At 39.9% G+C, this 15994-nt stretch overlaps 1 protein-coding gene across 1 annotated transcript; it reads right to left on the reverse strand.

Moving 5' to 3' along the window:
* LOC8055759 lies at window positions 11061–13400 on the reverse strand. The gene is made up of 4 exons (XM_021448228.1): window positions 13286–13400; window positions 12847–13067; window positions 11978–12696; window positions 11061–11817 (listed from the first exon to the last, which is right to left on the reverse strand). Exons 1-4 carry the CDS (start codon window positions 13390–13392, stop codon window positions 11299–11301), a joined length of 1566 nt encoding a protein of 521 aa, XP_021303903.1. The 5' UTR covers window positions 13393–13400; the 3' UTR covers window positions 11061–11298.

Here is a 15994-nt window from a genome sequence, read left to right on the forward strand (position 1 = left end):
GGAGGAAGAAGGGAACGGCGCAGCTGCAGCTAGTCCTGGCCTGCCGCGTTTAGAAACTTGCCATGCACGGCGCGCCCACCCGCACCAGCCGTGCGCTGCTCCGGCCTTGCCGTCTGGTTTCATATCGGCCCCGGCCGCCGGTGGAGACGTCGTGCATTTCCACATTCTCCACTTCGACCGACGTGTCACATTCCACCCAAGTATTGCGGCATGATGTTGGCCACACAGGTGAAATGAGGCAATCTCCAATGGTTTGGCACTAATCACTTCGCGCCAATTTCCCTATGCCAAGTGTGAACAGGTTTGGCATATATGCCAATGTAACATCCTAAAATTTACTCCTTTTGAAATATAGATAAAATTATTTAATTTTATATTTTTGTGCTCATGAAAATATAGGAAAAATAATATTTTTTTATTAAATTAAAATTTATCATAAGGCTTAGCAATATTATTATGCATACATGCTGGTGCATATGTTTTGATGTGATTTTTGCTCGTTGCTCCTTTATGTGTTGAGTGAGCAAAGTTTTTAAAATGCGTTTAGTAGATCGATCTTCCTCGTTGACCAGTACGTCTTTATCTTTATCAACCAAATTTCTTGTTTCTCAACTCAAGTTTTTATTAGGAGCTTCCTAAAATATTTTCTTTGTCACTCAAAGCACTTCTTTGAGTTCCTCGTCCATCAAGCAACCTCTACAAACTTTTCGGAAATTTTTCCATCTTTTGTTCTCACTTTTCTATGAGTATAAAACTAATTTTTAGATGCCCCAAATTATCTCATCACGAGCTCTAAATACATTTGGATTCCTCATGTTCTATAATATCTCTGAGAATTGTTCCCAAATTTTTGGAGCTTTCGGAGTATTTTTCGTGGCTTAACTACTAATTCTAGACTTTTCTAAAATTATTTTATCAATGAAAATAATTAATTCCGAAAATAATAAATCTCTTATTATTTTTCTAACGTCAAAGCCCATAATAAATCCCAAAAACCATGTATTTATTTTAGTAATGGGCTTTAACTTTATTTAGGCCTATTAGTAAGGTGGAAGATGTATCATCAATTAGTACCATATTGCTAGTTGATCTAGATGTGAAGAGTTTTCCTCCCTATATATACGTACCGACCCTTTGGGTAAAGCATACCAAAACTATCATAAGAAAAAAGTCCTCTAGTTTGGGAATCTATATGATAGTATAAATAAATTATTTTTTTTCTTTTCTAGTTTCTACGCTACCCCAACAATCAGCTCTTCTTGTTCTCGAGAACCTGTCTAGTGGCTCCATAGCAAGTCCGTTAGCGTCGATAGTCGTTCGTTTTTGGCAAAGCTGCTCAATCGTGTGAGTTCCATAACGGATCGCCCTTCCCAAAGCTTGGAGTTCGACGATGGCCAAATCAAAAATTCCGTGAGTCATCTACTCATTTTTCCGATTTTCCTTTCTCGTCACATCTGATGATGCTTCAGCATTTGTTTATTTATTTATTCTCTTCTGTTCTAAGTTGCTTAATTTGAATACATAATATATGTGATCGTATTTTTTTTTCTAAAAATAAAGTTTAATCTGATTAAATTATATGATATTGTTTATAGATAAAATCTGAGTAGTTTTGGCCCGGCTTTTGAAATAAATTATATTTTCACTAATATGGTCCAAATAACTTCTCACATGGTTTTACTCAATTAAAATAAATGAAATCCGTAATATCTTTTCTCTAATAAAGTAAATCTTTGGTAGCCGTTTCTTGTTCACCGTAACTCCAATTAGCGTGTTTTCACGTCTGTGAGATCGTAGCGATGCGTAGAATCGTTTTATAACTTTTCACACTGTTTTTATATGATTGATGTACTGTTCTAATTGTAGCCTTGTTTGCTTCGTGTATGTGGTCTCCGATTGTTTGAGTGTTGATGATCGAGTTTAGACGGTGAATAATCTGTGGTGATCAAGAGTGCTTCAGTGATTAAGATCAGTACTTGGACAACTAGCCAGATCAGCAAGAGCATTTGGATTAAGGCAAGTATAACATTTGGGTTTTAATTCTGTGACCATGATCGTGTGACTAGATTAATGTTAAGTAATAAATGATAAAAATAACTTTTTGGCCACTTGATGATTTATCTGTAAGTGATAACCGGGACAACAGTGCAACCATGAGGGCTATAATGGCTCTGGCTTTAGCTCAATATGAAGACGTTTTCTAGCTTGTTAGCGGTTACCCGAAAGGGCGCTAGAGGGGCTGAACCGTTTTGGGTATAGTGCGAGCCCCTGTCCTTATGTGTATAGGCTGCGTGTCATTGTGCCGTTTGGAAGGGGGGTATCTATATCTACGCGCAAAGGAAACCTTGCGGCCCTAACATGTTAGACGAACTTTTGAAAGGCTTCATAGTGATCCCTGCCGACCTTCCTTGGATGTTGGTTAAGAAGCTGATCACCTCGGGCGAAAGGGTAAATCATGACTCATGGGTAAAGATGTACAACCTCTGCAGAGTGTTAAAACTAGTATACTAGCCGAGCTCACGGTCAGGAGTGGCCTTAGGGACTTCTACATTAAGGGTGATGAATCTTGTGTGTTAAATATGTTCATTGTTTATTGTTTAATGCTTTACATTATTTATGTCACATTGATCATGAGATTGTGGGAGCTATACAATCTAGTTGCTATACTTGTGGAGTTCGACATGGACTCACTCTTGCTATTTCCCCAAACCTCAGGAGAAGTTTAGGCTTGTGATCAACCAGTCAGTTGGATCATGTAGAGAGAAGTTAATACCCGGAGTTTGGAGTTGTCTATCCGCTGTTTTCTATCAAAGGTTATCTCTTTTATATTATGTACGTTATATAATTTATGCATTGTCTTTTGATATTACCCCTTATTTGTAGCTATATGTGAGATTTGGCTTCTAAGACTCACATATGGTGGTTTTCTTCTTAAAATCGGGTATTACAAAGTGGTATCAGAGCAATGCTGACTGTAGGACGCAAGCGTAGTTAGTAATTGGCCGTCTTAAAGTTTTGAAATTGTTACAAAATCCTTGTTCTATAAACCTTGATATTTTTCTCTGCACTATATCCTTTCCATTGCTATTCATATTTACCTTGTTGCTTATTTTAAAAGTACTTGTTCTCATATTTACTTCTTGATTTGGTATGCTTTTAGAATCTTCTCTTACCACCTGCTTACGTAGTTGAAAGGGAATCTTAGGATCTTACCCTTAATATGAAGAGAACGATAGTATCGCAAGTTGACTTGTTTGACGTGTGAACCTTTAATGCTTAGTTGGTTTGTCATTATGCTTATGCTTGATTTGGATCTTTGTAATGAGTGCAATGATCTTGTGAGTTTCTTCACAATTTCATCTAGTTTATAGGCTTAAGGTATAAGGATTAATGAAATAAGTAGTTGGGTTTGGCTATCTCTTGTTTCTATCCCTTGCTGATTTCTGGAGCAGTTTGCAATAATACTGGTGTATCTAAAGGTCCGATCGTGTAAAGTTTATCAAATTTTTCTGGGAATAACTAGACTTCAAGATCTTTCCCTGACCGCAAGAATCACCCTCATATCTATTATAGTTTGGAAGTTACAAAAATCACAAGATAATACAGATGTGCTGTCCAGAATCTGGACCAGCTTGGATGAAGAGACTCGGTACAGCGAATTTAAAAGACTATATGATGTGTAGCGTCTAAAAAGGATATGAGAAATAAGTTTAAAGAAGGATCGTACCTACTACACTAGGTGTCTCGTTAATATTTTAGGAATACTTGAGAGGCTACTTAGAGTAGAGAGTAGAATCATTGCTATGAAGATATAACTACTCAAGAAAGTGAACAAGATTCATAATCTACGTCTCTTTGATAACCGTCTTCCGAATCTCGAGGACGAGATTCATCTCAAGGGGGTAGAATTGTAACATCCTAAAATTTACTCCTTTTGAAATATAGATAAAATTATTTAATTTTATATTTTTGTGCTCATGAAAATATAGGAAAAATAATATTTTTTATTAAATTAAAATTTATCATAAGGCTTAGCAATATTATTATGCATACATGCTGGTGCATATGTTTTGATGTGATGTTTGCTCGTTGCTCCTTTATGTGTTGAGTGAGCAAAGTTTTTAAAATGCGTTTAGTAGATCGATCTTCCTCGTTGACCAGTACGTCTTTATCTTTATCAACCAAATTTCTTGTTTCTCAACTCAAGTTTTTATTAGGAGCTTCCTAAAATATTTTCTTTGTCACTCAAAGCAATTCTTTTAGTTCCTCGTCCATCAAGAAACCTCTACAAACTTTTCGGAAATTTTTCCATCTTTTGTTCTCACTTTTCTATGAGCATAAAACTAATTTTTAGATGCCCCAAATTATCTCGTCACGAGCTCTAAATACATTTGGATTCCTCATGTTCTATAATATCTCTGAGAATTGTTCCCAAATTTTTGGAGCTTTCAGAGTATTTTTCGTGGCTTAACTACTAATTCTAGACTTTTCTAAAATTATTTTATCAATGAAAATAATTAATTCCGAAAATAATAAATCTCTTATTATTTTTCTAACGTCAAAGCCCATAATAAATCTCAAAAACCATGTATTTATTTTAGTAATGGGCTTTAACTTTATTTAGGCCTATTAGTAAGGTGGAAGATGTATCATCAATTAGTACCATATTGCTAGTTGATCTAGATGTGAAGAGTTTTCCTCCCTATATATACGTACCGACCCTTTGGGTAAAGCATACCAAAACTATCATAAGAAAAAAGTCCCCTAGTTTGGGAATCTATATGATAGTATAAATAAATTATTTTTTTTCTTTTCTAGTTTCTACGCTACCCCAACAATCAGCTCTTCTTGTTCTCGAGAACCTGTCTAGTGGCTCCATAGCAAGTCCGTTAGCGTCGATAGTCGTTCGTTTTTGGCAAAGCTGCTCAATCGTGTGAGTTCCATAACGGATCGCCCTTCCCAAAGCTTGGAGTTCGACGATGGCCAAATCAAAAATTCCGTGAGTCATCTACTCATTTTTCCGATTTTCCTTTCTCGTCACATCTGATGATGCTTCAGCATTTGTTTATTTATTTATTCTCTTCTGTTCTAAGTTGCTTAATTTGAATACATAATATATGTGATCGTATTTTTTTTCTAAAAATAAAGTTTAATCTGATTAAATTATATGATATTGTTTATAGATAAAATCTGAGTAGTTTTGGCCCGGCTTTTGAAATAAATTATATTTTGACTAATATGGTCCGAATAACTTCTCACATGGTTTTACTCAATTAAAATAAATGAAACCCGTAGTCTCTTTTCTCTAATAAAGTAAATCTTCGGTAGCCGTTTCTTGTTCACCGTAACTCCAATTAGCGTGTTTTCACGTCTGTGAGATCGTAGCGATGCGTAGAATCGTTTTATAAACTTTTCATACTGTTTTTATATGATTGGTGTACTGTTCTAATTGTAGCCTTGTTTGCTTCGTGTATGTGGTCTCCGATTGTTTGAGTGTTGATGATCGAGTTTAGACGGTGAATAATCTGTGGTGATCAAGAGTGCTTCAGTGATTAAGATCAGTACTTGGACAACTAGCAAGATCAGCAAGAGCATTTGGATTAAGGCAAGTATAACATTTGGGTTTTAATTCTGTGACCATGATCGTGTGACTAGATTAATGTTAAGTAATAAATGATAAAAATGACTTTTTGGCCACTTGATGATTTATCTGTAAGTGATAACCGGGACAACAGTGCAACCATGAGGGCTATAATGGCTCTGGCTTTAGCTCAGTATGAAGACCTTTTCTAGCTTGTTAGCGGTTACCCGAAAGGGCGCTAGAGGGGCTGAACTGTTTTGGGTATAGTGCGAGCCCTGTCCTTATGTGTATAGGCTGCGCGTCATTGTGCCGTTTGGAAGGGGGTATCTATATCTGCGCGCAAAGGAAACCTTGCGGCCCGAACATGTTAGACGAACATTTGAAAGGCTTCATAGTGATCCCTGCCGACCTTCCTTGGAAGTGGGTTAAGAGGCTGATCACCTCGGGCGAAAGGGTAAATCATGACTCATGGGTAAAGATGTACAACCTCTGCAGAGTGTTAAAACTAGTATACTAGCCGAGCTCACGGTCAGGAGCGGCCTTAGGGACATCTACATTAAGGGTGATGAATCTTGTGTGTTAAATATGCTCTTTGTTTATTGTTTAATGCTTTACATTATTTATGTCACATTGATCATGAGATTGTGGGAGCTATACAATCTAGTTGCTATACTTGTGGAGTTCGACATGGACTCACTCTTGCTATTTCCCCCAAACCTCAGGAGAAGTTTAGGCTTGTGATCAACCAGTCAGTTGGATCCTGTAGAGAGAAGTTAATACCCGGAGTTTGGAGTTGTCTATTCGTTGTTTGCTATCAAAGGTTATCTCTTTTATATTATGTACGTTATATAATTTATGCATTGTCTTTTGATATTACCCCTTATTTGTAGCTATATGTGAGATTTGGCTTCTAAGACTCACATATGGTGCATATCTGGTTTTGTTCTTAAAATCGGGTATTACAGCCAATCCTTCCTTTATTTTTGCCAAGTTAACAAAATTGCAAAGTCTAAATGCCAAACCGTTGGATAAGTATTTTTAAGACTTTTTTTGTAAATATATGAATGCAAAGCTTATTTGTAAAACGGTTGGGGATGCTTGAGCGAACTTTCGTTGGTCTACCATATATAGAATCTGATCAAAATTGTACTAGCCAGAATCTGTAACATAGTCAATTTGCACAGAGGTGTTGCATCGAGATCCCTGAATGTTGTACGTAGGCCTGACCTCGATAAGATATCAACTGATGAACATAAGGCTCTTGAGGAGTACATGCAGAAGATTGATGAAGATGAGAAGGAACGAGCAGATCACGTAAGCTGGAGGCAACACAGCAATGTCATGACAGTCAAGGATGTCACCTTTGCTCCTCTTCAACATGAAGAGAAAACCAAAGCAACTTGTCCGTCCCCGTTACTAAGTGGTAGAGATATGTTACTTAGAACTATTTGTGATATGGTAGACACTTGTGTGCAAAATAATATGAATATCGTGCAAGATCATTAGCTTCGACTGTTCCCTGATTTATTATGAGAGAAAAACACTGCTACCTGACAGAAAAGTATAGCTTATAAGACAAGTGAACAGGCGGGACTAGTCACTATAACAACAGGGATTTTTAGAGGCGGTTGGTGACTCCGGCGATTTTGCCAGCCGCCCCTAATTAAGCAAGGGGCTACAAATGCCTGATTTGTAGGAGCGGTTGGCCAGCCGTAGCTACAAATTATTTTCCAGAAATTTGTGAATTTGAGAAAAAAAACCAAAAAAATATTTTTAATCTGATGAGCTCCAAAGTCACGTATGTTTCGCACAAAATCGCATGCTACGTGGCTGTTAGGGTTCACCCATGACCTCAGGCTCACACAGTCCCTCCTCTAACCACCACAATACTCACTTATCCCTATATTCGATTTTATAGATTCACCACATCTAATCCTAAACCGAGCATAAATTGATTATTTGAGATCCTAAATTAATTTAAATGAAAAAATATCAACGACAAAGTTTTCTATTTTTTTAAGATCTACAACTTCTATTTTGGTTGTTTCTCCATCCGAAGTCATTTACAAAATTTGAATTCAAATTTGAGAAGTTCAAATGTAGTTTTCCATGATAAGCTGATTTCAAATAAAAAAGTTATCAACTACAAAGTTTCATAACTTTTCGAGATTTAGAACTTTCTATTTGCTATTTGTCCATCCAAGGTCATTTAAAAATTTCAAATTTCAAACTGAAAATTCAAACATAGTTTTTGTTGACAAGATGATTTCAAATAAAAAATCTATTAACTAGAAAGTTTCATAACTTTCCAAGACCTACAACTTTATTTTGGTCATTTCTCCATTTGAGGCCGTTTGTAAAATTTGAGTTTCAAATTTAAGAAATTCAAATGTAGTTTTCTTTAGCAAGATTATTTCAAACGAAAAAGTTGTTAGCTACAAAGTTTTATAACTTTTCGAGACCTACAACTTTTATTTTAGTCATTTATTCATTGGACATAGTGGTAGTGACATGTTACATATCTCTCTGATAGTTTATGGAACTATAAGAGAAATATATAGATGTTACTACCACTTTATCAGATAAAGAAATGATCAAAATAAAAGCTGTAGATCTTGATGAGTTCTACAACTTTTATGTTCTTGACTTTTTTAGCTGAAATTATTTAGTATTCCAAAATAATGTTTGAAGTTGTCATTTTTTGAAATTAAAAATTCAAATACATAAAACACGATCACATGAAAAGATGGATAAAATAATAAATAGAAGGACAACAAATTGATAGAGAATGAAAAATCATCAAATTTGAAGTTAGTATGAGAGAGAAAGACTAGTTACAAATTTAGCCACAGATTAAAAAGAGAAATCTGAGTTTTTTTAACAATTTCAAAATTTATTTTCAAACAATATTTAAAGTAATAAATGATTTCAAATAAAAAAGTTATAAACAACAAAGTCTCATAACTTTTTGAGATTTTTAACTTTTATTTTGGTAATTTTCCATCCGAGGTCATTTAAAAAATTCAAATTTTAGTGTCTAATTTTTATTATTCGATATCTATCCCTACAAATCCGATTTGTAGAGACGACTGGATATTGAACCGTACAAATCAAACTATTTGTAGGGGCGGCTCGGCTGGTAGCCCCTACAAATAGATACGTAGAAGCAGCTAGTTTAGCCACTATTTGTACGACGGCTCAATATAGAGCTGCTGCGTCCCTAAAAAAAAGGAGGCGGTGCTACAAATTTTTTTATATATAGTAGCCAGTGCATCTTTTGTTGCCAATGCTTTATTGTTGTTTGGCCAACGTAAAGATTTTTCTAATATTCTCATAATGCGCTCTGCAGTGAACCACCCATACAACCAACAAGGTTGAATTTGTTGTTTGAATCAACCCAAAATTCTCATCTTAGGCCTTGTTTAGTTCCCAAAAAATTTTGCAAAATTTTTCAGATTCCCCGTCACATCGAATCTTTAGACACATGCATGAAGTATTAAATATAGACAAAAATAAAAACTAATTGCACAGTTTGGTCGAAATTGACGAGACGAATCTTTTGAGCCTAGTTAGTCCATGATTAGACAATATTTGTCAAATACAAACGAAAAAGCTACAGTGTCGATTTTGCAAAATATTTTGGAACTAAACAAGGCTCTGCACACACATACCTCAGAACCAATTGCATCAATAGTTCGGAACACCACGACCAAACAAAATCATTTGAGTAGTTTGTGAGACCAATTCATACAAATAGAAAAAGAGATGGGAATAGAGCATAAAATTGGGGTTGACTCATATAACAAGCCCATATCCTATATTTTTTTTATGCTACACTGTATCCTCATAACTTTAAAGTACTTGAATTCATTAATTCTTTGGATCGGAGAGAGCAACAAGACTACATGAGAGCATATTAGCTAGTTTATTGCATAATTGGCATCTATAGTTGCATTAATTCTGTCATAACCCAAAGTCATTCCAAATAAAAGTTTTTCTCAAACCTCCTTGATAACCTTGCATAGTCTCTCTTAGCCAAAGAATCACCACCTATTCGTCTCAAAGGCAGTCCTAGTACTTTCTACTAGGGCAAGGACTCCAGTTTGCTAATCAACCTCATCGATTCTCCCTAATCAACTCATGCAATTAAGGTCAACCTTAGTCAATCTATATTTGACTTTGAGAAGATATTAGAGATAGTTGCGAAGTATCCTTCCCAACCTCTCTAAAGGTGTTTATCAACCCCTAGAGAAAGACCAAGGACTCCATAGTCAAACTAATTTGTCTAAAATCAAATTCTCCAATTTTAGTGATCTATCAGAACATTTTGACGTATCACTTATTCAATAGAATTCAGTTCTCAGCTCATGAGCTTTCCATTGATGTCCCCTCTCCTTGACCACACATGTTAGCACGAAGTGGAGATATTTGCATGCAGAATCAAGCCCTCTCCACTCACCCTCTCACACACCATTCATTTCCATTCCTCCCCCTCTCTCCTCATATGAATAACAAGGAAGAACTAGAGAGAGAAAAGAAAGGAGAAGAAGAGAAGGAAGAAACAGAAAAGAAAAAGAAGAAAATCAAGAGGATGCTCGGTCAGCACCACCATCTCAAGGTGAAGGTGGACATCTCCATCTTCATTTGGTGAGTTCAAGAAGATCTCTCTTTTTTTTCTTGAAATCATCTCTCAACCATAATTCTTGAAACTCTCTATGCATGGATGCAAGAGGAAGCTTGTTAGTTGCTCCATCATCTCAAGTGTAATGCCATCTCTCATTCAACCTTCTCGCTAATCTCTTGGGTTCATCTCTAATAGCATTTATATGTTTTTTTTCAAGAAAACCATGAAAAGACCGAATCCATCTCTTTTGCTTGGAAGCAAGGATGAACAAGGTTGAATGCTTGATCTTGGTGGCCTAGAGGTCACCAAATCTCAAAGATTTAGGGTTACTATAATTTTCCATTACAATCATTATGAACTTGGTCAGTTACTATAAATTTTTGTACTTGTAGCAATGCAAGGATAGTCATTCTATATATATGTGATTGAACAGACAAGATATATTTGGGATAGCATAGTATACAATAACAATATTGTGCAATGTAAACAATAGTTGTTATGAAAAACAAAGGAAAATTATATCATAAACAAGCAAATGGAAGTAAAATTAAGGATGTAGTCTTCATGGTGGTGAAGTTTCTTTCTTGCATTCATGAGAAATTGGAAGCATTCATGAGATCAGATCATAAACAAATCATTGGAAGTAATACAATATCTTGCAATGTTGTGGCATTCATGAAAAGGCTAAAATGATGTTGAACTTGTGTCATTCATGAAGAAATTGCAACTTAATTAACTAGCATCATTCACAAAGATATGGACACATCCTGCAAAACAAAGCACATTTTCTCGAGAGAGCCCAAGTGAGCAAGCGAGCACCAAAGATTAGTTCATACTAGACTACGTTGTAAGTCATTAGATATAATGTCTTCTCATGTCTCATCATGATAATATTATTTTTGAACCATGCAAGAAAGCCATGTTCCAGTTTCCCCTAAACTGGTCAAACGATGACCAATCAATTAGGAGTTCCTGATCAATATTATTACACACAGGCGACGACATATAAATCCAAATAAATAAAGTACTACATACGATATGCAATGCGCTGATGATTCAATCTCTCACTGCACCATTCAGTCACCGGCTCTCTCTACTTGCTGCCAGAAGGACCAGCACAGTTAGAAGAGGGAACAATGGCAGTGTTGGACTTGGAAGGACCGGCATCACCATCGTTTGATATACCAGCACCGTCGGAAGAAGGAATGGCGGTGTTGGAAGGACCGGCATCACCATCGTTTGACGATGTACCAGCACTGGCGGAGGAAGGAATGGCTGTGTCGGAAAGACCGGTAGCATCGTTTGATGTACCAGCACTGTCCGAAGAAGGAATAGCAGCATCGTTTGATGTATCAGCACCGTTGTCCGAAGAAGGAATGGCAGTGTTGGAAGGATCGGCAGCATCGTTCGATGTACCAGCTTCATTGGAAGGACCAGCACCGTTGTTGCCGCCCCTCTCATTCTCCTGTATTGCTTTGTTGATCATGTCATAAAGTGCTGCCTTCTCATGCTTGTACGTTTCCATCTTCTGCTTAATTGCGAACAGCCCCCTCGCGCCAACTCTAGCTGCAGTTTGCTGGAGTTTCGTGATCTTTCTCTTGATACAATTGACCTGGGCCATCATCAACAACCAAATGACATGTTCGTTCAAAAAAAAAAAAAAAAAACAACCAAATGACATGGATGAACGAACTGCAGATCCAGTACATACATTAATAATATAAATAAATTGAAATCCACACATCAGATATGGAGTAGTGTAACGTACGTACCCTGCGCGAATATAGCCGATATGTAGCGTCTCTTTGGCAAAGACGTCTGAACGATGCTAATGATCCAAGCTTCGGTTCATTAGCGCAATCTTCATCACTCATTTCCAGGTACGTCGTTGTATCCAGAACCGGCATTTTGGAAAGCCTCTTGCGCTCCTTCCTCTCGAGTTCGTTCTGGCGTAGTTGCTCCACCAGGCTTGGGTACAACAACACATTGGTACCGGACTCTGGATCATATGGTGGAACAAGAGAAGACTCGAGTATTTCTGGTTGGAATCCTTCCCAGTTAAACGGAGCAAATACGGCTCCAGCATCCCTGTTTTCCTCCCTCTGTGAGACTGCAGGCTGAACAGCTTGAGGACCTGCTGCTTCTGCAGGAGCATCGGCGTTTTCTTGACCGCGCTGAGCAGCTTCAGGTACTGCTGTTTCATCAGCTACCCGGCCTGGAGCATCGGTGGTTTCTGCTTGTTCCTGCGGCGCCATGACTGCAGGCTCAGCAGCTTCCGCAACCCCTAGAGAATCGGTGTTTTCTCCTTGTTCCTGTGGCGCCGTGACTGCCGCCACAGAAGCTTCAAGGGCTGCGGTTTCCTCTACCCTTGGACCGTCGCTAGTGTTTTCTTGCTCTTGCGGCGTGACTGTAGCTTGAGTGGCTGCTGCTTCCGCTACCCCTGGAGCATTGGTGGTTTGTTGTTCCTGCGGCGTGACCGTTGGCTGAGCAGCTACGCATGCATGAGATAACAACGCCATTAGGATTACGACTAGAACACCAGAGTTTTCAATTCACAGAAGAATGAATATGAATGGCCTATATACAATACTTTATTTTTGAAAGAGAAATGTTCTATACACTTCAGAATTTCGATCCTCACCAGATGTTGAAGCAGGGGCTGAAATTATGTTATTCAAAATAGCCTCGAGCTGCTCCATGCGCGCATGGTTGCTCGGCGGTGGCGCCGTGGCGACGTTGGTGAAGACTGGCGCCGCGCAGTTGCTAGACCAGGTGTCTTGCATCTGCCCGCGGTTTCTTTTCATCATCTCCACGCTGCGTTCTATAAAGTTGTGAACCCACTCGTGGTTGCGCCCGCGGAGACTGAAACAAAGAAAAAAGGATATACAACCAGAGAGAGAGATTCTTCTTCTTCTTCACACACACACACACACACACACACACACACACACACACACACACACACACACACACACACACACACACACACACACACACACACACACACACACACACACACACACACACACACACACACACACACACAAAACTACTAGTAGCATTGTGGTTGAGCCACTTACTCATGGTGCAGCAGGACATCCGTGTGGAGCTGACCATCTGCACGAATGGACATACGATCGACGATCGCATGCTGGAAAATCATCCCCGGGTCCGTGGCATGCACCATGAAATGCATCTTCCGCCTCTCTGCACAGTGCATAGATGCCGTAAAGGGCAAGGCGAGTACGTAACTACGTATAAGAAATCTGAGAATGAACTATGTATTTGTATACAAAATGGAATGAATTGGAGAAGAACGTCCTTGCTTATTACCATCTAGACACGAGACTTCCCGGACTGAGCGGCACCGGGAGCAGTCGAGTTGGCCGCGGATGGTTGGCCGGAAGAAGATTTCCTCCTTGACAGGGTGCATGTCGTTCTGCGCAGCACCGGCAGCGGCAGAACCAGCGGCGTTGTCCCCACGCTCAATGTCCCTGATGATAGCAGCAAGCTCTGGCTCCCCATCGTTGATGAGCTGTTCGTACAGTGAAGGGCTTGGATCGGGGACAACGCCGCCATTAGCGAGCATGTTAGCCTGGAGTAAAGAGGCTTCGTCGTCGACGCCGTCGCAAAGCATCGGCTTAGGATCCGGAAAGCCGCCATACGCAGGATCATGCATCTCGCGGGCCAGCATTTGCGTCGTCGGCTGGATGTTGTCGACGGCCATCGGCTGGTAGTACTGATGATCTACCTCCATGGCTGATGCCTGATACTGCTCAGCGTTGATGATTGGTGCCTGATAGTGCTCGGCGGCGTCGATGGCCGGCGCAGGGAGGCCGAAATCGGGCGCCGGGTGTCCCTGGAACTCAGTGGTCGGCGCCTGGTGGCCGAAATCGGGCGCCACTCCCAGCGTCTGTACTGGCGTCGGATGAGCCTGGAATCCAATGATCGTCGGCGGCTGCTGGAGGCCAAAATCCGGTGCGGCGGCGTTCAGCGTCGTCTGTGGTGCCACCGGCAGTCCCTGGAATTCAGTCGTGGTCGGAACGTGGTGGCGGCCCAATAAATCCGGCGCCGCGTTCAGCGTGTGTGGCGCCTGCTGGTGGCCCTGGACTTCATCGGTGGTCGCCGCCGGCGCATTGTGGCAGATCCCCACGAGTGTGCCCTCCGGTTCAGACAAGGGGAACAAGTGAGCCTCCGGGCTAGGGCAATGCAGGAAGCGGCTGACATCGCCGTCGGCGTCGTACGGCTCGTCGTCGGACATGGACATGGCGGCAGTGGTATGTGCGTGGGCGGAGGTTGGCGGCGCATGCAGGCTAAGAGGGATGCGTGTGGAGCAGCAAGATGTCGGATATGTGCAGTAGTCGTGGAGTGCCTGGCCATGGACGGCGTTGCGGCGAGAGGGTATTTGTACGCCGCCAAGGGGCGGCAGTTGCCAGTTGGTGGATTTTTTACGCGCGCGCGCGAGGGGACGCGACGGTTGAAGCGGCGGCGGCGGTTTGCGCGCGCGCGCGAGACACGGGGTCACGTGTCGGAAGTTTGAGTTTGGGCGCGGTTTGTTTGTAGCCATCAGATCCGCATCGAACAGCGCCGGGTGGAGGCAACGGGCAACCGCATGCATGCATGCCGGGGACTGGGTATACATAGAAATGGATACGACACGGTATGAAGAGTAGACTAGTAGAGAAGTTTTTAGCTTTACTACATACTTTTATTACCACCAAATCTTCTAAATTCTATAACGGGGATACAACTAATTAATAGTTACTATTGTGTGCCTAAAACTTCATCGTAGTCGTAGCTTCTACCGTTGTGTGATGGATTCACATCGGTTACTATCCACCACACGTCGAAGCAGTAGCACCGGGACTACACCAGCAGCAGTTTAGCCCACCTACTCCCTCGGTTCCGTTCTTCTTTTCCAAGAAGTCAAGCATAGTCAACTTTAACTAAATTTATTTTAAATAGTATTTAATATTTATGATTTATAGTTAGTATCATTGGGTAGATTATTGTTAAATCTATTTTAATAATAAACTGATTTAGAGATACAAATATTGCTAATGTTTTCAACAAACCTAGTCAAACTTAGAAAGTTTGACTTACACACACCACATAGTTGACATATATATATATACACACTCGTTGATTGAAGGGGAGGAGCTAATTGGAGTCTTGAGATGGTCGCATAAGCCCATGGTTGAGGCTACATGCTGATATGAAGTGGATCATATAAAGCTATGCAAGAATTGCGTTGATTACATGTGGCTTGATGGAGTCACTTTCTAGATTTATTGGGGGAATAGCTGCAGTACCTCAATATATCTCCTCCAATATCCATATAAAAGATGGGTCCCACAAGAGTGTAAAAAAATATGAAGGAAAAGTGGTAGTTGGGATGGTCCCCATGGTATTGGGGGAGTTGTATATCTCCTTTTCTTTGAGGGGAGATGAAGAAAATATTGGTGGCCGCCAAAAAAAGAGAGAGATATTGGAGGACTGCTCGAGAAGAAAAAGTAGCATTTCTTTTCTAATATGATAATTTTACGAGGATGAAGGGTGGTATTGGGGACTGCTAGAGATGCTCTTAGATGCTTGTGTGGCATCATCAACATATGGAGGGAGATGAAATAGAATGCGCGAGGCAAACATACATTTGTACGGCATTTTAGTTTACTGTTCTAAGAATGCGGGAGGCACTACAAAAAAAGTTGGATTTTATGTCAATAGCAAACTGTCACATAAAGCTTAAATGTTGTCATAAACAGATTCTTATGACGACACAACATCGT

Source organism: Sorghum bicolor, chromosome 9, assembly GCF_000003195.3.
Source record: "Sorghum bicolor cultivar BTx623 chromosome 9, Sorghum_bicolor_NCBIv3, whole genome shotgun sequence".
Classification (NCBI taxonomy): Eukaryota; Viridiplantae; Streptophyta; class Magnoliopsida; order Poales; family Poaceae; genus Sorghum; species Sorghum bicolor.

Bases quoted from the DNA above. Each gene is read 5' to 3' on its own strand.
- LOC8055759 (XM_021448228.1), bottom strand. From the start codon at position 13,392: ATGGTGCATGCCACGGACCCGGGGATGATTTTCCAGCATGCGATCGTC. The intron at 12,697-12,846 runs GTGAGGATCGAA...ATGCATGCGTAG, and splicing joins AGCCCCTGCTTCAACATCTG to CTGCTCAGCCAACGGTCACG. The intron at 11,818-11,977 runs GTACGTACGTTA...ATGATGGCCCAG, and splicing joins ATCGGCTATATTCGCGCAGG to GTCAATTGTATCAAGAGAAA.